General features: G+C 50.0%; 1 protein-coding gene across 1 annotated transcript in view; it reads right to left on the reverse strand.

Moving 5' to 3' along the window:
* Positions 1-20,331, reverse strand: part of NECTIN1 (nectin cell adhesion molecule 1) — a 166,060-nt gene extending 145,729 nt beyond the window's left edge. Inside the window, exon 1 of the mRNA XM_054997446.1 lies at positions 19,771-20,331. Within this exon, the coding sequence (XP_054853421.1) occupies positions 19,771-19,855 (85 nt within the window). The 5' untranslated portion in view covers positions 19,856-20,331. The remainder of the gene's footprint in view (positions 1-19,770) is intronic.
* Between the last annotated feature and the right edge of the window lie 3,254 nt (positions 20,332-23,585).

Consider the following 23,585-nt stretch of genomic DNA (forward strand, 5'->3'; position numbering starts at 1 on the left):
TTGAGACTAACCAACTTTACTGTAGCATAAGCTTTTGAGAAACACAGTTCTCTTCTTCAGATGCAAGACTAACCAACTTTACTGTAGCATAAGCTTTTGAGAGAATCACAGGTCTCTTCTTCAGATGCAAGACTAACCACCTTTACTGTAGCATAAGCTTTTGAGAATCACAATTCTCTTCTTCAGATGCAAGACTAACCACCTTTACTGTAGCATGAGCTTTCGAGAATCACAGTTCTCTTCTTCAGATGCAAGACTAACCACCTTTACTGTAGCATAAGCTTTCGAGAATCACAGTTCTCTTCTTCAGATGCAAGACTAACCACCTTTACTGTAGCATAAGCTTTCGAGAATCACAGTTCTCTTCTTCAGATGCAAGACTAACCACCTTTACTGTAGCATAAGCTTTCGAGAATCACAGTTCTCTTCTTCAGATGCAAGACTAACCACCTTTACTGTAGCATAAGCTTTCGAGAATCACAATTCTCTTCTTCAGATGCAAGCATCTGAAGAAGAGAACTATGATTCTCAAAAGCTTATGTTACAGTAAAGTTGGTTAGTCTTAATGGTGCTACTGGACTCTTTTCTATTTTTCTTAGAATGATGGGATTCCAAGCTTAACAGAAATTCATCTGTTTAGCAATGCAGCGACAAAATGCCTCTCTTTAAAGAAAATAAATCCAAAACCTTTCAAGACAGCAGATTCTGCTTTGGCTGGGGAAGTTTCTCCTAATGCTTACCAACACACAATCTCTAAAACTAACTGAAATCCCCGTCCCCTCTGGGCTCTTCGAGAGAGAGGCAGCTAGCAGGTGTTTCCCCCCATCCTTCTTATCCTCTCTTAAATGCCTGGATATCCTCTTGGAGAGCCAATGAAGCACCCTGAGACCAAGCGGTAAGCCAAGAAATCCAGAGCTCAGATTTCACCCTGGCCAGGAGCACAGCAGGTGACCTTCAGCAAGCAACTCGGTTTCATGCCTGCAGCTGCAGCACAAGACTGATAGCGAAACAGACCTACTTTGCAAAACGGAGGTAAGGAGACGCTCTTTGAGCACTTGAGAACAGTGACATAGAAAGACCAAGAATTAAGATGCAGCAAGGCAGGGCCACGATTCAGACCCGGAGCACCTGTTTTACAGAAGGGGCTGGATTCCCTCCCCAATATCTCCAAGACTTCAGGTAGCAGATGCTGGGAAACATTCTTCCCCTGCTTGAAAGCTGCTGCTACTCAGAGTCTCTCTACATGAGACATCTGACATGTGAAGAAGATTTGTCCGGAGATGCAATGTTAGCCGGGAAGGGTAGTTTAAAAAGATAGAGCCGGCAGCAGGGCAAAGGCTTTGCTATACGCTGGAGCTGTGTGAAGGGGCTGTGAAATGCCAGAAGGGAAACGTCAGCCCATGATAACCTCTCCTGGTCTAAGCCCAGCTTTGGAAGGCAGCTCCAGACCATTTCCATTCCTTGCTGTCCTCTGGTTGTGATCCCACACAGTTTTAGACTGGAGAGGTGAAATTGACAGATCCTTTGGGGAGGAGAAGATGAAATTAACAAACCCTCTGAGGAGTGATCACCACCAGCTCTGCTTTTTTAAAACTACGCTTCCTGGCTAACATTGTGTCTCCCAACACTTGACGAACATGCGCCAAGGAGTCTGGTGTAGAGAGACTCTCAGAGTAGAACCACACTGAGCTGCACGGCTCAAGGGCCCTACTCTGCAGAAGGCAGAGGGGTGGCACCAGGAGAGGGAAAACTTACACGAGGAAAGAACATGTGGGATTCCCTCTGCACAGAGATGTCTGCACTGCCACAGGAACCCCAGTATCAGAGAAGGAGGCCTTACTCACAGAGTGGCAAGTACTCATTTAAACAGGAGAAAATCAAAAAGTGCATTCAGGCACTAACGGGAAAAGGAGTCTACATATCCTCCTGGAGACCTCAACTATTAAGCCTGGATCCTGTCTCGATCATGCTAGAGTGTGACGGGATGCTGGAAATGTCACAAACTGGCTTTTACAGAGACCCTGTAGTTTTATGCCTCTCCTCTCAGCTTCTCTTTCTCTCATCGTGCACAGCATCCCAAGTCTTGGCTAAACCAACACTTTTTTTTTCCTTTTTAAACTAATACAAACACAGCCCTGAGTGCCAGAAAATAAATCCCACATGATCCCTCGATGGCATGATCACCTCTTCCGAAAAGAGGCCAAGCTAAGTGCTCTCTCCTGCTTGGATCCGACAATGAAGCTAAGCATCACAAATTTCATTTTACTTCATTTATACCCACCGGAATGAGGACCCCAAATGGATTACGTAGTTCTCTTCCCCTCCACTTTATCCTCACAACAAGCATGTAAGGTAGGTTAGGAGGGGAAGGAGTGGCTGGCCCCAGGTCAGCAAGCTTCCATGGCAGAGTAGAGATTCGAACCTGGGTCCTCCTAGATCCTAGTCTGACACTCTAACCACTACACAACACTGGCTCTCACATGAACAGCTAACAGGGAGTAAAAACATCACTATGTCATTCACAGCATCCACTTGCCACTTGCCACCTTTCCGGGCCACGATCTATCAGCAGGACAAATCCTGCACTTTGTGAGAAGTACGGCCAGTGCAGCCAGGGACCACAAGTCCTGTCACATCCCTGTCTAAAGCTAACGTTCAGCACCTGGTGCAAAGGAGGAAGGAGCCACCCAGATGTCAAAAATGACTGCATTTCAGCTTTGGCTATAAATAACACCCAGCAGGGCAGCCACAAATCCAGCACAGAGCAAAGAGAACTGCAGGCTTCGGAAGGCCACAGCCAACATCTGCAGGCTACAAGAGAGGAAAGACCATGCATGAAAAGTAAGCAAGAAGGTTAACAGGTCACGGAAGAGGGGACATAACAGGCGCAGGCAAGAGAAAGGTGGAGAAGCAAGCCGGATGTGGACAGATTCAGAACCCAGCTCAACTGTAGCTTGCCAGATCATAAATATCCATTAGATCCCAGAATGCAGCTGGCCAAGAGGCTAAACCCAAAAGCTGGCAAAATACGCCAGGTAAGTTTTAACCTAATACCTTACTAGTGGCTTACTGAAATCAGGAAGGATTTGTTTTTTCCCATTGTATTTCCTTAGCAATATTTTTTTAAAAAACACACACACATCTTGAGATGTGGCAGAACCACCAGGGAAAGAGCCCAGGACACAGCTGGTATCTGTGTGTATGCGCGCGCATGTGCATGTGCGTGTGCATGCATGCGTGCAGAAACTGAAGGCCCAACAGTTAGTAAAGGACACGGCTCATATGCAAAAAGGATTCAACGCCTGTTCAAAGATCTCAGAAAGCAATGCTGCGAAGGACTTTTTCTCTTTCTGAGACTCTAGGGAGCTTGTGCCAGGCGGAAGCGACAATACAGTCAGACGGACCATTGAAAGGGGGCTGTTCCTTATGAAGAAGGTCTTGGGTTCACTCCTTGGCATCTCCAAGGCAGGTAACGGGCAACGGGTCAAGAACCTGGCAAGGCACTGCCAGTCCAAGTCAACAGCCCCAGGAGAGACGGGGTGATCTATTTCCATGACTTTGCATGCCACCTCTCCACAGATCTAATCAAGGCAACTTCGTATGCCTCCGTGTCTCCAGTTCAAAATTAATTGGTCCCACGTATTCTACACCAGTTCTGAATTGGACTGCAGCCCTACCTGTCCCCTCCTTCCTCCAATCGTCAGCCCCAACTCCTTTCCATTCTTTTATTCGGAGAGACCCTAAAACCGTCCCTCCCATCCGAGCATCCTTCTCCACCCGCAAATCACAGATTCCACATTTGCCATGCTCCTTCACACCTGTCGCTGTGATTTAAAGTCAGAGATGGACCCCACAGCACAAGTGCCGATTCACCGAAAATATTCAAGCTAAAAAACGGCTGGAGGAGACTGTCTAGCTCCTTGTTTTTCTAGCAACTGCTCCAAAGCTGCAGGGGGGAAATGTGCAGCCTTTTTCTTTTCCTTCCAACCTTGCCCTCCCAGTGTTAGGAGCTTTCTGTCTCCCTGGCACTTTGCCCCGGTCATCAGTGCCCGGCAAGATACATAATCTCAGCATGGAATGACAACAAGCTCCTGGAGAGCCTGGCAGAGTCCTTGAACAACACAAAACCCAACACCCCACTGTTTTCAAAACCTCAGGAGAAAGGCTGGTGCACAGGCAGGCTAGCAAAACCTCACACAAAAGTTGCTGTGCTTTCCTCAGAGGGCCTTCCTCCGCCAGCTCCGGGCTCCGCTATAGCACAGCGGTCAGCCCAGGGGGACTGAATGAGTATCCTCTTCCAGAACTAAAGTTTCTAGGGGAAGTCACCAAGAGAATCACAGAGGGAAAGGAGGTCACGTTTGAGTCTCTGTTCACTTTTCAGGGCTCAGACTCGGATACCAGCTCTTCCTGTTTCCAGCATTCATCTCAGCGGCCTCAAAACTAGACAGATGCCACTTTGGGGCTGAAGAATTGGTCTGCCCTGATCTGGATTGTTGTGTAGATGGAAAAGATTAAATGCTACCAAAAGATGGACGGCGGGCAATCAGTCAGGGCATAATAAGGAGTAATTGCCAAGCGCCCATGTCCTCCTGCCCTCTGCATATTTTAAAAACGGAGGCTGCGTTGAGGAAAAATAGGATCAAGAATCAACATTTTAACCTGTCCATCTTGCACAGTGCATGAAACCTTAGGGTTTAGTTTCTTTTAGAAACAGGAAAAGAGAGACCAATGGACGCTATAACCAGAGACCCGCCCCCCTCAAATCCCCTGCATTCTCACATCTGGCCAGATGTCTGCACTGACTCCTTGTCTGGGAAACAAAGCGATTTGTGGCACTGCATGGCCATTAAGCACTCTACTCCAGCCTCTGGATTTCACACTGCAAACAGACTTCCCATTGTATCGCAGGCTTCTGCTGCCCATTTCTGGGAAGGAGAGCTCGCCCATAGCCGGCAGCTGGGACATCCAGGGCTTGCTTCTCAATCCTTGTCATTCTACCCCCAAAGACTTCCAGCTGGTATCACAACCCAGGAAGAAACAGGAGACGGGAGGCACCTGGGCCACGGCCTCCCACGGCAGAGGAGTTGAAAGGGCCATTGCACACACCCTGGAGCAATAAATCGAGATCAGCCCCCAGATGCGTGTTCAGTTAAGGTTGTCAGCCTCCAGGTAGGACCTGGAGATCTCCCGAAATCACGACTGATCTCCAGCCAACAAAGATCCTCTGGAGAAAATGGCGGCTTTGGAGGGTGGACTCTATGGCATTATACCCCGCTGAGGTCCCCAAACCCTGCCTTCTCCAGGTTCCACCCCCCAAATCTCCAGGTATTTCCTGACCTGGAGCTGGCAAGCCTATGTTCAGTATATGAAGTTGATCTGTACTGAGCCGGATCCATCTAGTTGAGGAACATCTGCAGTGACTTCCAGCCGCTCTCCAGGGATTCGGAGGAGATCCTTGTAACCAGGGCTTTTGGGGGGGGGGAATAGGTGACAGAACTCAGTGGGTTGGCCTCGGAGAAAATGGTCACATGGCCGGTGGCCCCGCCCCCTGATCTCCAGACAGAGGGGAGTTGAGATTGCCCTCCGCTCCGCTCAGCGGAGCGGAGGGCAATCTCAACTCCCCTCTGTCTGGAGATCAGGGGGCGGGGCCACCAGCCATGTGACCATTTTCAAGCGGTTCCGGAACTCCGTTCCACCGCGTTCCTGCTGAAAAAAAGCCCTGCTTGTAACAGGAGATGCCAACGACTGAACCTGGGACCTTCTGCAAGACACACACTCTACCACTCAGCTATGACTGCAGGCCTAGAAAACAAAGCTGTCTAATGATGATCTCCAAAATCACAAACTATAATGTTCCTCAATGCCCCAAAACTGTCCTCCTCAACTTACGGGAAGATCCCAGGATCCCAAAGATTCGTAAAGAACTTGTCACAGTCACGCTTGTTGCAGCTAAAGCCATCCTTTTGAAAGCTTGGAAGTCAAAAACCTTACCATCTTTCCAATCCTAGTTTAATAAACTATGGGACTATCTAACTACGGATAAGATATCAGAACACATTTTTCTGACAGAAAATCCTGATTTCAGTTCAGTTTTTTTTCAAAAATGGCAACCCTTCTTAGAATTTATGCAACAAAATGATAAAATACTGCAGTCGCTGCCTGATAACCTTAAAGTCATTGCAATTTATTAATAACCCTTTATTACAGTACAATTGTGGTAGAGATTGTTTTAGCTTTTGCACAATTCACACAGTAAATGTCTCAAACTCTAGGTTTTCACTTAAACTTCCTGCAATCATTATAGTCATCGTGTTATATTTGTGATGTTCGTTAACTGTTTAAAAAGCTCAAAATTAAAAAAAAAATTAAAAAATTAAAAAAGAAAACAAAGCGGTCTTGCCCCCAGTTGGGCCGCTGGTCCATCAAGCTCACAAGATTGTCTACTCTTACAGGCAGCGTGGGTCAAGGGAAGAACTTTCTCATCACCAGCTACTTGAGATGCGTTGACTGGAGATGTCAGCAATGGAACCCGAGGCCCTTGTTGCAAGCAAAAAAAGTGTTCTGTGGGCCCCTACCCACACTCACAGTCAATACCAGTGGAGTGACAAGCACAGGTTCTCCAACACCCATTTTTAAGAGATTTACACTTCACGTTCTTTAGAGGAGCAGTCCTAAAACAAATGTTCGGGATACACCTAGGAAGATACAATGTGACAACTAGGTGCGTTCCTGCAGTTGATCCAAAGAAGGGACTCGGGGGCCTCATCACTGCGCCCTGCGACACAAATCCCACATTGCCGCTGCCATCTGCGTGGCTACGTTGCACAGCACAGATGAATTCCAAGTGCTGCAAATTTCAGCTAATGTGGTTGACTAAGTGAACAGTTCTCACTCCCCTATTATTTAATTAGAAAGTAGCATGTCTCTTGCTGCGTTTCCACCATTCCCCTCGCTCTAATGGATCTTATTTTGCCTTGCACAGAATGGCAAACAGATGTAAGAGTACACACACAGCCCAATAAACAAGCATAGCTGCAAGCAGAGATACCAGGTGTTGGGTGCCTACCGAACACGAAACGGGGTCCTTTGGATTGGGACAGAGTTGCCTCTGCCTGAGAAATCCGGAATACTGCCTGCCGAGGCACGCTCACAAGTAAGTAGAATGCCAATCCACACGAGCAACTCTCTGGGGACACTCGAGTGTTCGTTCCCAACCAAAACGAACACCCAGAACGCTCATTGCAGCCATATTGTGCCTGATGCTCCCTTTCCTCTGAAATCTAGATTGTAAGTGCCTCGGGGCAGAGACCGGTCTTTCCCAGGTTTCCTTATAATGCTGTGCTGAGTGACAGGTTGACAACCTAAATTATTAAAAATGCTATAGGGGAAAAAAAGACAAAACGTGAATGAAGAATTCCTCTTCCGATGGGAAAAATTGCCCCAGACTAAGTCACCAGATGGGATGAGGCTACCACATTCCTGGTGGATAGCCATGTTGGTCTGTAGCAGAAGAGCAAGATTCCAGTCCAGGAGCACCTTAAAGACCAACTAGATTTCCAGGATTTGGGCTTTCCAGGGTCAAGGCTCCGTTCATCTGTTTACTGCTGTCGGTTTTAACATTACTTTGGATGGCGTTCTATTATATTTGATGATTTTTTTAATGATGCTATTTTCTCTTCTCGATGATGAAAGGATGACATGCAGGCGCACTCATTTAAATATAAATTAACCAAATAAAATGGCCATCGGGGGGGAGCCCAGCACACACCCACAATTTCAGCACCACCGTTTTATGAATCTGGGGTCTTCCGGCCCTCCTCAAAGGCTCCTCCACTGGGTCGGGTGTATGGCACAAACATCCCCAGCCGTTGCTTGGAAGGAAAACAGTGACGGGCACCAATAAAGGAAGCAAGGAAGATATCCAACCGCCCTTCTCAGCACTGCAGTAGTTCTCCGGGTACCGCTCTCAAACCACGCTGTGCAGCTTTCCTTGGGAAGCAACATGCTCTGGGACACCTCTGGAACCAGAGCAGCACAAGGGTCAGGATACTGGGTGCTGGGTTCAAATCCCACCTCTCCGTTGGGGGATTTTAAATTGCAGAGTTTAATATTAGTGGAAATAAATAGACAGACTTCTGTGGATTTAGCTTTAGAAAAATATCAGGGAAAAGGGTCCATTGGTGAGCAAGTAAAGAATAACTAACTAACCACATTTTGATGATCAGACTAGAAGATTGGATAGACTAGAACTGAAGACTAAACTGCAGACTGAAATACGACTGAGAGAGACTAGTATGTGTGTGCTATGTGCCGTCAAGCTGCCTCCGACCTATGGTGACCCTATGAATGAAAGACCTCCAAAACGTCCTATCCTAGACTTGCTCAGATCCTGCAAACTGGAGGACGTGGCTTCTTTTCTTGACGCAAGCCATCTCGTTTTAGGTCTTCCTCTTTTCCTGCTGCCTTCTACTTTTCCTAGCATTATTGACTTTTCCAGAGAATCTTCTCATGATGTGACCGAAGTACGATAGCCTCAGTCAGTTTTGTCATTTTAGCTTCTCAGGAGGATTCAGGCTTGATTTGATCTAGTACCCACTTATTTGTCTTTTTGGCTAGAGCAATAAAACTTTAGTGTATGTTGCTAGTTAATTGCTCCCAATAAACTGGTTTATCCAATAGACAATCCTAGATTCCTTCATTAAGACTAAAGATTCCCCTTTCTATAGTGGGAACTTTTATCCAAGGCCTAAGTGGTTCTATGCTAACTAGTTATCTGACTAAACAAACAAAACAACAATTTAACTCTTTCATGAATGAATATAGGCAGCAGCGGTGCCAGGGTTTTCGGCGGCTGCAGCCGGCCAGCCAGCCGGGCACGCATGTGCGCACGTACCAGCCTGCATGATGACGTCTCATGCGATGTCATCACGGGTGTGCACATGCACACCGCCAGCCCAATTGCTGCAGCGGGCAGTTGGGATGGCGCACAGGTGGCCTCCCATCTCTCCCACTCAGTTGCCCTGCACCGCCGCAGATGCCTGCCCGCGGCTGCTGCGCCCAGCCAGGGGCGTGTGCTGGCGGCAGCAGTGGCACAGGGTGGGAGGGCTAGGAGGCTGCAGCTCCGTGGCGTGCACTCCCGCCCCCTGAACCTCCTCCAGCGCCCCCTCCGGCACCCCACGCCCTGAGGCCACCGCCTACCTGGCCTCAATGGGCGTGCCGGCCCTGAATATAGGACACTTGCTAAAATCTCAACACTCTGCCCCATACCTCCTGGGGTGAACTTGGACCAATTGCCCTCTCTTAGCTTCATTCTACCTCGCAGAGTTGTTGTGAAGATAGAGAACCACATACACAAGTCTGTGCTCCTTGGGGAAAAGGCCATATTTTCAACCTTCTACGGCCCATCTCACCCAAGATAGCACTAAAGTCTTGATGACACAGCGCAGTGGAGGTTTAACCTCTTCCCCCCAGGCTACAGCTGTTTCACTGAAGCACAGCCATGGTCTTGTTCCCTGCCGGCCTCCTCCACCGCCTCTGCCTCCTTATCTTCTCTCTCTATCAAGGCTTTTCCGCCACACCCCACAGGGTGCTCTGGGAGTTATTACACAGCCCCTGTTAATCATGGCAAGAGAGCGAGGCAGGCAGACAGAGGGAGAGACGAGGTGCCATCGGCTAAACCAGGCCTGGGAAAGCGGGTCACTTTCCGAGCTGGCTCTTCTGGTTTCCCTTCTGACTCAGCTCGGGTGCGAGAAACTGCCTGCAGGAGCCTTCAGAACTGCTTAATGGAAGCAGAAGAAAAAAGGAACAAAGACAGAAATGGGAACAAAGACCCGGACTCACAATGAAAACAAAACCGAGGACGGTGTTTCCTGGTTCTGCCAAAGTGACTGGGAAGTTTTGGTGACTGGTTTCTCCACACCACAGAAAGAGGTCCATCAGCCTCTTTCCCTTTCCCGGCATGCTTTGAGCACCACCGCGTCCCTCTTTGCCTTGGGCAGAGGCCTCACACAAAACTCTCATGTGGAGATTATAAATTTTCTGGATTATTTTCTGGATTTTCTGGAGTATCAATTTTCTGTCAGGAGTCTCTGGGAATGGTTTTTGCTCGGGATCTGAGGAGCATGTTGAGGGCATGGAGAAACTCCACCACCTCCTTCTCCCCCACCCATATAGGGGGAATAGGGGCAGAGATACTTGCTTCCGCTTGAGCTGCAGTGTGGTGTAGTGGTTAGAGTGTCAGGCTAAGGATATGGGCGATGCAGGTTCAAATCCCCCCAACTCTTTCACGGAAGCTTGCTGGGCAACCTTGGACGAGTCGCATACGCTCAGCTTAACCTACCTCACAGGGTCGGTTTGAGGATACAATGGAAGAAAGCAGAAAGAGGAACGCCACTTTGGGTCCTCCGTGGGAGAAAAGCAGGGCATAACTGAGACAAGCAAATAGGCTAGGCTGATTTTCTCTGGGCCCTTCCACACATCGCAAAAGGCAGCAAACGCAGGTTTGGCATTGACAGTACGTGGGGCAGGGAAGTGCAGCCAATCTCCGAAGCATGCATGCACAATGCAAGCATTTCCAAATGCAACAGTCTAATGCAATATATGCCCATTGGTGTATGCTTACAATAGGCTTTGCACAGCAAGCTCCTCCAGTCGTGACTGGAAACAACTCACACACACAACTTAATCTCTTCTTGTCCGGGCTCCTTCATCACTAGCTAGAGGAGAGTGCCAGCTGTCTGAAGAGAGGAGAGGCATGCAGGGGTGGCTTCTGTTCCCATGGGCACCCAACCCTTGCTGACACATGCTCCCACACAGGTCTAGCGGCTTGGCTAAGAGAACCGGGTAGATGGGTCCCGGCACAGCAAGCACATTCAAGGAGAAACAAAACACACAATAGAGAATATGACTTGACTGGGGTGGGAGTGGGAAGTTCACATACCAAAATCTGTGTCAAGCTCCTTCCTGGACCAACGGATCTACTCAAAGCCCCTGCGCATATCTGTCTCCAAACCTATCAATATTATCACTTTTTAATTATTATTATTAATTTGTTTATTTGATTTGATTTATACCCCACCCTCCCCACAGATGGGCTCAGGGCAGTTAACAATACTTAAAAATACATTAAAATCACAAAACATAAAATCAATAATATTTTTTAAAAATCATTAAAATAGTCCAGGAGCAGGCTATTTAAACAAATATTGGGAGTCCGTATGCGGGCACAGCAGATGGCCGAGGGCAGCCGCAGAAGAAGTGGTGGTCTTAGATGGAAGGAGGAGGACACCCGCTGGCACTCAGCCAAAGGGCCGGCGGAACATCTCCATTTTGAGGGCCTTGCGAAACTGTAACAGGTCCCGCAGGGCCCGGATCTCCAGCGGGAGAGCGTTCCACCAGGCCGGGGCCAGGGCAGAAAAAGCCCCGGCCCTGGTTGAGGCCAGATGGATATCCCTCGGGCCGAGGACCATCAGGAGTTGCTTGTCTGCAGAGTGCAAAACCCTGCAGGGGACATAATGGAAGAGGCAGTCCCGCAGGTACGCGGGTCCCAGTCCATGCCCTTCTGCCCTTCCCTTCCACCAAGGAGTGCAGCAATCATAGCTTCTCTCCGCATCCCCGCTCCATTTTATTCTCACAACCCTGCGAGGTAGGTTAGACTAAAAGCGAGTGTCTGGCCCGTGAGCCGGCATGGCTGTACAAGGTTCTAAATGCAGATCTCCCAGCCCCATTCTAACCACTCACACGAGATCAATGCAGAAGGTTTCAGGAAAGGTTCCAGTGTGCACGCTCCGTTCATGTGGGGTGCCTGGTCTGGCCTGTGCAACCTCAGTGTAGCCTTACAGGAATGGAGAAAACACCCCAAACTCTCTAGCAGCTGCACACAAAATACTGGCAGGAACAGACAAATTGTCTATTGAATAGACAGCCTGCCAGTAAGGGTTTTCTCACTGAAGAACTGCAGGGTTTGTCCAACTTCGATACAAAATGGCTGAACGTGCCCACTGAAGAACTAGATCACTGGGCCATCTTTTTTTTAACCTGCAGAAGACAGGAGACAGAAGCCGGAACCTTTGGGACACAACGTGTGCGCTCTACCACTGACCAGCGGCTGCTCCCCCAGATTCACAGCTTTTTGGCCACCCTTTGAGTTAGTCCCCACTTAAGCTGATAATTTTCAGGGCAGGAAAGGTGGCAAGTCTGGCTGCTGAACAGCACCAAGGACAACTCTCACGGGAGACACCAATGTAATACTTTACAATATGGGAACAGCTTCTCAGGGTCTTTTGATAGCGCAAGATCCCTACCGATGAGCAAAGATCTCCAGTCCTACGTAGCACATAGAAGCACGTATTTAAAGCAACAGATAGTATGTAAGGCAACGTAGTGGTGAAGTCTATGGGTGAAGCCTATGGTCCCTAACTCTTCGGAGAGCATCTGAGACCCCTCCCTACAACGCAAAACCCTTTTTGAATAATTCAGTTCTGCATCGTTGGTAGAAAACCAGGGCAGTGGGGGCTCTCCTGATCTCCTCCGGCAGGCTGTTCCATAGGGGAGGGGCCACCACAGAGAAAGGGCTGCTGTACGGGCTGCTCTTGATTTTGCCCATGTGCAGGGTGGCACCTACAGGAGACCCTATTTGGAAGAGTGAATCTGCCACAGAGGGACATGTGACTCTTTTGGCCCTGCAGAAGCATACCTGCCGGGCATGCAGGTGCCAAGTTCACCTCCTGGCATCTCCTAAGAAAGGCTCTCTGGTGCCACAAAAGGCCTTTCTCTGTGTGGAGCTGCTGCCAATCAACAGAGACAATACTAAGCTAGAAGAACCAATGGGCTGAGAGCTGCAGCTTCGCCAGCGTGTGGAAGCATGTGCACACAGACACACATCTTTCCTCTGCCTGGGCTCTGCCTGCTCTGCCTCCCCGCTTCTGTCAATTGCTTGATGAAAAGAGCCTTGGAACAGAGGTCCACCTTTCGCTTACAAGATTCTGGAAAGGGTCCCATAGTAGTGGCACTCACATCGGTGGAACTGACTTGTTACTGAGCCACTGCAAGACAGGGAAGCAAATTCTAGGCTTCCAATAATACAGCAAGCCTGACATGGAAATTGGCAATAAAAGTCACAATGTAAAACAAACAAGCCAGTGATAAAATCGCCAGGAGACAGGCTGACCTCTACCATGAGATAAGAGAGTTCTCCCAATACTCTCAACACATTTGTGCAGCAAATTTCCAATTGTGCACACTGCTGATGCCGAACAAGCCAGCTTATGAGTCACAGATTCGCTTCTATTAGCAAAAACACAACATTTGTTCACAGCCTCCCCTGTGTCAAAGAACCTCAACAGCAGTGCACAAATGAGAATCTTCCTTCGTGTCTCAGCAATGGAAGGTCCTCGGAGCTCCCTGAAATGGAGCATGCCTCTTTATTGGCAATGACACATTTCCACTTCTCGATTATCAACCACCAGGGCTTAATCTGTGCTTCAGCGCAGAACCCTGAACTCATTTTCAGATGGGTATACCTCTGAGCATCTGCAGAGTGCCTCCCCTGCCTCCAACGCATAAGCGAAGCCAATCTCAGCACTGGAAATATGGGACCCTTACTTTCAGGCAGGGCTGAGCTTCGGGATTTCTCAGGGCCAAGCTACACATGACGAATGACACTTGAACGGCAAGTGGATTGAGTGGAGGGCAAGTGAACAGGGAGAAATACACTTGCTGTTCAAGTGTCATTCGTCATGTGTAGCTTGGCCCTCAGTCTCTCTGATTTCCCAAGAAGTTAACCACCAATTATAGTTCTTTGTGGCTTGTCCAGGGACCGGTTACGCCAATTTCGATTTTCAACTCAGCCCATTCCACAGGCTCAAGCTAGGCTACATTCTTCCTCTCTGCCATTCACAACAAGAGTCTTTAACTGTCCTTAGGGTGGCCAACTGGGAAACTGAGGCTGAGATCATCCCAAGGATGCTCTACAAATTCTTGGAGAGGCTAGAAGGCTTTGAGGGCCGAGGCTGTTTCACTGGACCAGTTGGGTAGCCCCACCCTGACAACAACACAGCCAGCTCTCCTGACTCGGCAAATCACAGGCTCAGGTATAACCCAGTGGCAAAGCAGCTGGGCATGTCATCACAGGAGCGGGGAATCAGTTCCAGAGATGGCACCAAAAGGGTAATGGCAGAGGGCAAATGGTACCGCAGAGGGCTCCCTTGGCTCAAAATGGGACCTTGAGAGAGGCGATGCTTGCATGGCTGGCCTAGCATCTCTGCACAAAAGCAGGACCGAGACAGGGCTGCCTATATGTCATTTTCTTTCTCCGTGGGCACATATTTATATGAGCACGTGTGTATTGATGTGCGGGGCTCTCTGTTGAATAATCAGATCTTGATTTGTTGCTCATTTCGGGTCTGATGTGTTGTGCTATTTACTATCTATTGTTCTGTTGTTTGGTTTCATTCTCTGCGGCTCAATTATTTCATTTTTGTGCCTTTCTTTTAATTATTCACCCTTGCCCTGCTGTTTAAAGTTATTTGATCTCGCATTGCTCGGCTGCTTTCATATGCTCGATTGATCTGTTTTCGTGTTTGGCTCCAAGGCTTTTTTTTTTTCTCTTTAAGAAAAACATTTTGGTTGCATTTGTTGGTGATATTATGGGTATATTATGATTACTGTTATTTTTGTGCCTTGGGGTGAGTTTCAATTGTTATATTGCTGCATTTTTATATTGATTTCTGTTATGAGATACCTTTGGGCTAAACAGTGGAAGAGAACTTTTCCAAACAAACAAGGAAGCATGCTACTCAGGTTTAGCAAAAGACATCACAAATGGCGGACACGTTCCCCGTTGTTTCTTGTTCACCTCTGTAGGCCTGCTTCCATTCTATTCCCTTTGCTTCCAAGCCAAAAAGCATACCCCAGCGGTCTTCCATCCTTGAGTTGGGGGCTCTTGGGAAACCCACTAGTTGGGTTGAGAACTTCTAACAAGGCACTGTATGTTTTTGATACTTTTTTGGAAGGACACACTGCTATTGGGCCTTGTAAAGAGCCAAGATCTGAGAGCAAAGCAAGATGACTCAAGGGCAGAGAAGGTTCCTCCCTGGGTCTAACCCTTGGCTTATCCCCCATTACAGTTACATCTTCTAATGCTCAGCCTGTGTCCCCTGTGCCCTGTTCTCTTGGTCTGGCTCACGGCGCTAGCTTGAACGAAGGAGAAGTTCTCCTTCCTGTCACATGATCATGACATCTCACACGTGCAACCTTGGGGGCCTCTTGCTGCCCCCCAAGGGTTGGAGGTGAATCCCATTCTAAAAAGGGTGAAGACCACCGGCAGCTCCATCGATGGCTAGACGTGCAAACAGGCCTTAGATGAAGGCAGCGATTGGCATATGGCATGATGTCACAAAAGCACCAATGGCTCCTTGAAGCAAGGAAAGCAGTAATAGTCCTCCCTGCAGGTTGACACATATGGAGAGCAATACATCCAGGAGTCATGCATGCACTCTGGGACCAGGGAGCAATTTCCCCCCAGGCCAGTTTGGCTAGGGATCCTGAAGGTGTTTTAGCATCTTGTGGGCATGGAGCAGGGGTCACTGGGGGTGTGAGGGGGTGTAGTTGTGAATTCCCTGCATTGTGCAGGAGGTTGGACTAGATGACCCTGGAGGACCCTTCCAACTCTAGGATTCTATAATTCTGTGAGTTTCCACCATATGTACACATAACAGGAAAACATCGTTCGCCTTTTTTTTTGCAGATTCATCTATCTTGACTTTTTACACCGCCCTACGAGTTCATAAGTGGTTTGCATGGTATGTTGATTCTCCATCCCTCCCCCTTCCCACAAGAATTCTGTGTAGTCCACTTAGCTTACAAAAAGTGACCAAAGCCACACGATGAGCTTCATAGCTGAATGGGAATTTGAACACAGATCTCCTACTATTAAAACTACTACTCCATGAAGATTTACGTCTCGGTCCTTCCTGGCATGCCACCTCTAATGGTGCAGGCAGGTGAGAACACATGGGGGGAGGTTAGCTGTGCCAGGAGTTGCATATCTATGCCCCTTCAAAAACCACTGCACCTCTATAAAATTCCCCTTGGTCTGCTGTAAAGGACGTATGATGTGCTTCAATCAGCACCAGGGCTTTTTCTCAGCTGGAACACGGTGGAACGGAGTTCTGGCACCTCTTGAAAATGGTCACATGGCCGGTGGCCCCGCCCCCTGATCTCCAGACAGAGGGGAGTTTAGATCGCCCTCCGCGCCAAGCGGCGCGGAGGGCGATCTAAACTCCCCTCTGTCTGGAGATCAGGGGGCGGGGCCACCGACCATGTGACTATTTCCGCCGAGGGCGATTGAAACTTTAAAAAACTCCCCCCTCGTTCCAGCTGACCCAAAGTGACATCATTGTGCAGTCCTGGGAGTGCGCGTGCACTTTGCACGCGTGCATGTGGTACCAGGGGCACCACCTCTCGCCAGGAGTTGCCCCCTGTGCTGCCAACCCACTGAGTTCCACCACCTCTTTTCCCAGGAAAAAAGCCCTGATCAGCACCCACTGCCATGACAGGTTATATAAGAGAAGGGCAGTTGTATTTCACCCAGATCTTCTGTCTTTCCCCCTCCAGGAGCTTCACGCCATTATCATTTGGATCCATCCAAGCCACAGCCAGCTACTGACTTCACCAGGGAAAGCACACAGATTGCGTCATGGATTGCAGGAAGCATATCCGCTATGGGTTGCTGAGCCGATTGTACTGAAGATAAATTTGTGGAACAGGTTTCTTTTCTTTTTAAAGGAACCTTTTATTGCTTTTTATGGCACAAAAAAAATTATCTCTTTTATTTGCATATAAGTGAAAGCAAACATTGTAATAAGGAGAGGCAGACAAACCAGGGAATCAGACAGCCTAATAAAAAAATATATATCCGCATTGAAGCGATGTACATTAAAGGCATTACTGGGATTGCAGAGGAGAAGCTGCAAAACAGCCTGTTGATTCCGTCACAACCAGACTTTCAATTTTCCATTTTCTCCAGAAAAGCCGCAGCGGGGGAGAAGAATATTCTCTGACATGGGGAGAGGAGACAAAAGAATCTCATTTGCTCCCAATTCTTCCTCCCCAATACACACACACAACCTTCCCTCCTCATTCAGGAAGGATATATCAGCATAGACATCTCTGCTTTGTTGTTAACTTATGGAATTCACTGCTGCAGGATGATGCAGATCTCTCTTGCAGGACAAAAGAGTGCCTTTCTGGCTACAAGAAGGGGTTGGGGAGTGATGATAATGTGCTATAAAACAAAACAAGTCTGAATTTGAAATCAGGCCCTGAAAGGGGGGGCATTAATTTGAATGAATCCACATTCTAGTTCTCTGGTCAGATGCAAACTACCAAAGCAAGTTGTCCTTCCAAAGGCCTTTTCCTATTATAAGAAAAAGTGGCATCTGTGGCATTCTGAAAGACAGAACAGAACGTGGATACTGCAGATGGGTACAATGGCATGGCACGGCCACAGGACTGGTTTATCCCCTCAGTCCTCAGGCGAAGCCCAAGAATGCACAACCACACCTCGCTTCCAGCCATCCCATCCAGTTTTGCCAGCTGCCCCCTCCCTTCTCTTGTCTCTCCCCTCCTGTCAACATCAGATTGTAAGCTCCTCCAGGCAGGGACTTGCCCTTTCCTTTACGTAATCCTCTAAAGCGTCATGGGCCTGGATGGTGCACTGAACACAACACACAACAGGAAACCGACAAGCATCACATTTGGGTGAGATATGGGTGGATATTCTTTACTGCTGTGATCCAACCAAATTATTACAACACGAGTCTGCATGTGGCGCACTCCCAGGTTCTCACATTTCCAAATGTTGCATACTGGCCCCTGAAAATCTCAAAAGACTTCATTCAGAACTGATACGCAGGGTTTGAATGCTGAGTGCCTTCCGGAATCTGGGGCATCTGTTGGAGCTTTTGACAATCTGCTGCAAGTCACTGTGTATCTTTTTCTGACAAACCACGAACCTCAGAAGCAAAACCTAAAATATCATACTTTTCTGCTCAAAGCACGCATTATTCCCAGAAAGCATGCTTGCCTAATATTGATTTTTCTCTCTGGCAAGGACCCGAAGACACACTCTCAGTGGCTGGCAAGAACGTGTTTGCAAAACATTTTCATCCTCTACTAAGTAAAGAAATGCTTTGAGAGGAAAATTCTCTCCGATTATCATGTTACACAAAATAGATGTTGTTTATTCGTGCACGAAGAAGGAATCTGCTGACTTTCTGGAAGCGCAAAGCCCCGAATTCGGTCCTCGGAGCTCCTACTCTCACACAAAGTAGCCTTCGGAGTCCAACAGAACCTCAGCGGCGAGCAACACTACCCCAATAAACATCTTCAGCAGAAGGGGCTCCCAGGCCAGTTTTCTCTCGGTCACTAAACCATTCCATTTCCAGACCCCCTGATGGTTAAAGCTCTTGTGAACTGGTGCCAGGTAAGGAAATCTTGCTTCTTCTCTCACCTCCCACCCACCTACTCCTCTCATCTCCCTCTGGATACTCTGGTGCCTCCTCCTGGCGCCAAATCTTCCACCCCTCCCTCCCCTCTGCCAAGTGCTCTCCCTTCCCTGTGCAAGCCTCCAACTAAACCTTCAGGCCTCAGGTTCCGTTCGCCCCCTGCCGTATCAGCAGCAACAGCGCTAGGGCCAGCCAAGCTTGGGCTGCCAGCTGCCACTCCAGCGGGCATCAGCCAGCTGCGGCCATGTCCAGGGGTCCCCGGTGAGCCCTCTCCATGCTGACCCAGCCCCTCCAAAAAAGGGGGCTCCCCCCTTCAGGCACTGCAGCGGCACAGGGGCTCAGCAAACTCGGTTCTCTGCCGCCACCGGGACCGCAAGCTGCCCGGAGGCAGCCACATCCTCCCAAAGCAGCCCCCTCTTTGCCCGCTGCAGAGTTCCCTCTCCGAAAGCCAACCCCTCCCACTGCAGCACACACAACACCTTTCTTACCCGGGCAAGAAAAGCTGGCACAGCACCGCAGGGGCGACACCACATACACGCCCAGAGATGCGCACAGACACGACCTGCACCCGTCCCGGGGAGCCCAACATTCGCAGGGCAAGGAGTTGAGCCAGCAAAAGCCCCAACAGGCACTCTGCATTTGCTCCCCAAACACATTTCCCAGGACTGTCTCCAAGATTCAAACGCCTGGGCACCTTAGAAGCCCCCTCTCTCTGCCCCCATCACCCTGCCCCCTGCCAGCTCCCACCGAGGACCGGCCACCTTCTGCTTCCGTGCCAGCCCCCCTCGGAACGAGCCCCCCAAAGGCAGCCACGCAAACGCCCTGGGAACTGCACGGGCGTTTGGCGAAGCCGCCCGGGGGCAATTTGGGCAGAGGGGCGCCAAAGCCCACGGCTGGACAAGATCCGGATCGGGCAGCAACGGGATTGGCAAGGAATGGTTTCGCCTCCCTCTCCAAAGCAGAAGCGCGCAAAGGGGAGCCGCTCCCCGGGGAGAGTCGCTGCGACTGGACGGAGCTCCGTCCCCGGGAGCCTTCCGCAGCCGGGAGGCGCTCGGCCGAGGGGGGCAGAGGCGTCCGGGCCAGGCGAGGGCCACTCTCCCCGTCCGTCCGTCCCCCCATCCCCGCTGCCCCCTCCCCGGCAGCCAGAGCGCAGCCCGGACTCGACGGCTGCGCGCCCCGCCCGGCCGCCCCCTCCGCGCCGGCCCCCCATTCCCCCGGCGTGGCCCCGAGGCGGCCAGTCCCTCGGCGCGGGCGCGGGGCTCACCTGGGCAGGAGGCGAGCGCCGCCAAGCCGAGCGCCACGGTCCACCAGCCCCCGAGCCAGCCCTGCTGCTGCGCCCGCCGCGCCATCGGAGAGGCTCCCTGGACGGGCGCCGCGGCGGGTCGGGGGGACGCGAGGGGCGGCGGGCGGAGGCGAGGCGAGGCGCGGCTTCAGCGGCTTCAGCGGCCAAGGGGGGGCCCCATCCAGCAGCGAGCGGGAGGCGGCGGAGCTGCGAAGGGCGGCGCGGCGGGAGCCAAGAGCCGGGCAAGTCGGCGCTCCTCCGCGGCGATCAGCGCGGCATCTCCGGACGAGGCGAGTCGGGGCGGGGCGAGGCGCTCCAGCCGGCGGCTCCTTCTTCAGCGGGCCCCGGCCGGGCGCAAAGTGGCGCCGAGGTCCATGCCGGGCGGGCGGCTGCGGCCGAGCCCTGCGGGGGCGGCGAGGGGCTCTCCGGGGGCGGCGGGGCGCTGCAGCATCCGATCCGCGGCGGGCCGAGGGCGCCTCCCTGCTCGCGTCTCCCGCTGCCGCCCGGCCGAGCGCTGCGCTCCCAACAGCCGAGCCAGAGGCGGGCGAGGCGGCCACGGCGCGCCCCCGCTGCCCGCGCCCCCCTCCCCGCCCCGCGCGCGCGCCCGCGGCCGGCAGCGGACCGCCCCCGCCCCGCCCCCCCGTGAGGTCACTGCATGCAAAGCAGGGGGCGGAGATGCGCGGGGACGCGCCCCCCGGGGGGACGGAGCGCGCGCGCGCGGGCTCGCCGGACTCCCTCCGACGTTGGTGGCGCTTTCGGCGCCGGTGTCCTGCCCGGTTCGGTGAGGTTCGAGGCTGCGCCTCCGGAGCCCCTTTGCTTCGGCCGGTGGAGCTCAGGGCGCTCAGCCCGGGCCGGATCCGTCTTGACGCGCGAAGCTGCCCTAGTCTGAGTTTGGGGTGGGGAGCCGTGCTGGGTTGCAGTCGAAGAGCGAGAGCCCCTTAGAGACCAACCAGCTTTCCAGAGCATGAGCCTTGCAGAGTCGAGCTCCCTTCTTCAGCCGTGTACTGGGTAAGGGTGAATTCCTAAACAGAATAGCAAAGAGTCCAGTAGCACCTTTAAGACTAACCAACTTTATCATAGCATAAGCTTTCGAGAACCACAGCTTTCTTCATCAGATGCCTCTGTGGTTCTCGAAAGCTTATGCTACCATAAAGTTGTCTTAAAGGTGCTACTGGACTCTTTACAATTTTGCAGCTACAGACTAACATGAATCCTCTGAATCCTAAAAAGTTATTCCAGTTCAAGCCCATTGAAATCAATGGGCTTAGACTGAAGTAACTGCTTAGGGCTGCACTAATCACCCTTTCGAAACACAGATAGAGCAGAAGAGCAAGATCTGGGTCCAGCAGTACATTACAGACCAACTAGATTTCCAGCGTATGAGCTTTGCAGAGTCCAGTTTCATTCTTCAGATACATAACGAGTAAATTATAAAGCCACCTTTTTACAAGCACAGATATAGCAGATGAGCAAGATCCAAGTCCAGTGGTACATTAAAGACCAACTAGATTTCCAGGGTATGCTTTTGAGAGTCAGAGTTCCTTTCAACAGATGCAACAGAGTGGCCCATGAGACCATTTTAAAAAAACAGTACATTTCTAGTTGTAAAAGCTACTGAATCTTGTTATTCTTAACTTTTATTACACCACTACGTATCTGGAAAAGGGAGCTTTGACTCTCGGAAGCTCATGCCCTGGAAGTACAGTTGCTCGGTCTTACTCAGGGCTTTTTTTCTGGGAAAAGAGGTGGTGGAACTCAGTGGGTTGCCCTCAGAGAAAATGGTCACATGGGCTGGTGGCCCCGCCCCCTGATCTCCAGACAGAGGGGAGTTGAGATTGCCCTCCGAGCCACATGGCGTGGAGGGCAATCTCAACTTCCCTCTGTCTGGAGATCAGGGGGCGGGGCCACCAGCCCATGTGACCATTTTCAAGAGGTTCCGGAACTCCGTTCCACCGCCTTCCAGCTGAAAAAAAGCCCTTGTCTTACTGGACCCAAATCTTGCTCTTATCCCGAGTTGGGGCCTTTGATCAATCAAGGTGGCAAAGGCTCTCTGCCCCCTCTGATAAACGCCTTTCACATCACCTCCTGACTGCTTCAGTTCATCCGTTCTAATCCTGCCGTATTGTTTCCTTTATCAGAAATCTTTGCCAGTTGGTTGAATCTTTTTTTAAATTGTATTTTACGACCCGTCTGCTGCTCGATTGTTTTTATCGTATGTTGTAATCCCATCTTGAATAGTCTTGGTGACAAAAGCAGGCTCTAATAAACAACTAAATTTTAACTGCAGCTGCTGAGGATCGAACCTGCAACCTCCAGCTTCCTACTGAGCCATGAGTGGCTCCCATTTGGAGAGCTGCAGAGGGCCTGTCTGGGAACTGATCCAGAACTCTCAACGGAACCGTTCTCGAGGCTGCTGAGACTCAGGTGTGAAGTTGGTGTGTTCCAAAGGGCAGGGAGGGACTACGTTAGAGACTCAAGAGTTCAGCCCTGTGCATGCCAAAGTGTTTTCAGTGGCCATTGTGTGTACAGATGAACGTCCAGTGCAAGCTCTCAGATGAATAATATTCAAATAATGAAGAGGGATCGTGCTTAAATTCTGGCTGGAAGCCACTCAAAATGTGAATATAAGAAGTATGACAATTTAATGAGAGAAATAAATCAATTGTTTAGGGCAGGAACTATTAACACAAGATTATTGGAATTCCCCCCTTTTCCTACTTTTTTTTTTTTGTCTGTGTGGGGATGCTATGTATACACAGAAAGTTAAACACACAGCAGGCCACACCAGATGCAAAGCTTGGAAATGAACACACCCAGGTTTTTTTTTCCTGGTTATCTGAGAGTAAATCATTTACTTCTAAGTAAATGTCGGTAAGAGTAGGGTTGCAAGAGAGTTCTTCTCTCTTGCCCCAGCTGCTATTGCTGGCTTCTAAATATCAGTTATTGGGGAAGGTAAAGGAAAAGGGAAGGCCACCATGCCCTACTTGTGAACTTCCGGGGGCTGCACCCCCCCCTAGTCCAAAGTGAATCCCTGAAATACTTTTTTTTTAAAAAGAATTTTTTATTGGATGGGTTTACAAACATACATATAAAAATCATTATCATTATTCACCCCATTGCATTTTCCCCATCCTTCCCCCCACCCCACTTTTCTGGTGACTCCCAGCAGTTTTCCATACCCAACTTAATCTAAAAAGTATATCATATAAATTCTTAAGGTCTATAATAATAATGTAATAATGTAATATATATCTATATTATACCTATAGGTGAATTCCTGAAATACCATCAGTGCTTCTATGGGTTGGCTTGTGCCAAGCATATTTGGCCAAACACACCTCTCGTCTATGCAACCACCCTCCAAGTAGCCTTCCTCTTGCCTACATAGCATTGAACTGAAGTGGCGCTTCTTTCAGTGGAAAAATCCACATAATTGGGAGGAAGTCTTCGAACGTGAGCTGGAAGGAAAAGTGGGGTATACAATTTAAAGGAAACTTTACTCAGTGGAGCAGTAGCACATAGGATCCACCCCAAAGTTTGCCAGCACACCAACTCCTTTGCAGGTAGATGGTTGCATTTTGTTCTGCGCTTGAGCCAAAACAATTCCCTATTTCTGTACCAGACCATAACATTAATAATAACCTTGTGCTTATATACCGCTCTTGTAGACTAATCAGTGCCCTATTCAGAGTGTTAAATAAAGTCAGTGTTATTATTATCCCCACAATACAGCCGGGGAGCTGGGCTGAGAGGAGCGGCTTCCCCAAGGGCACCTGCAGAGCTTGTGGCAGTAGTGG

This window comes from Eublepharis macularius, chromosome 14 (assembly GCF_028583425.1).
Source record: "Eublepharis macularius isolate TG4126 chromosome 14, MPM_Emac_v1.0, whole genome shotgun sequence".
Classification (NCBI taxonomy): Eukaryota; Metazoa; Chordata; class Lepidosauria; order Squamata; family Eublepharidae; genus Eublepharis; species Eublepharis macularius.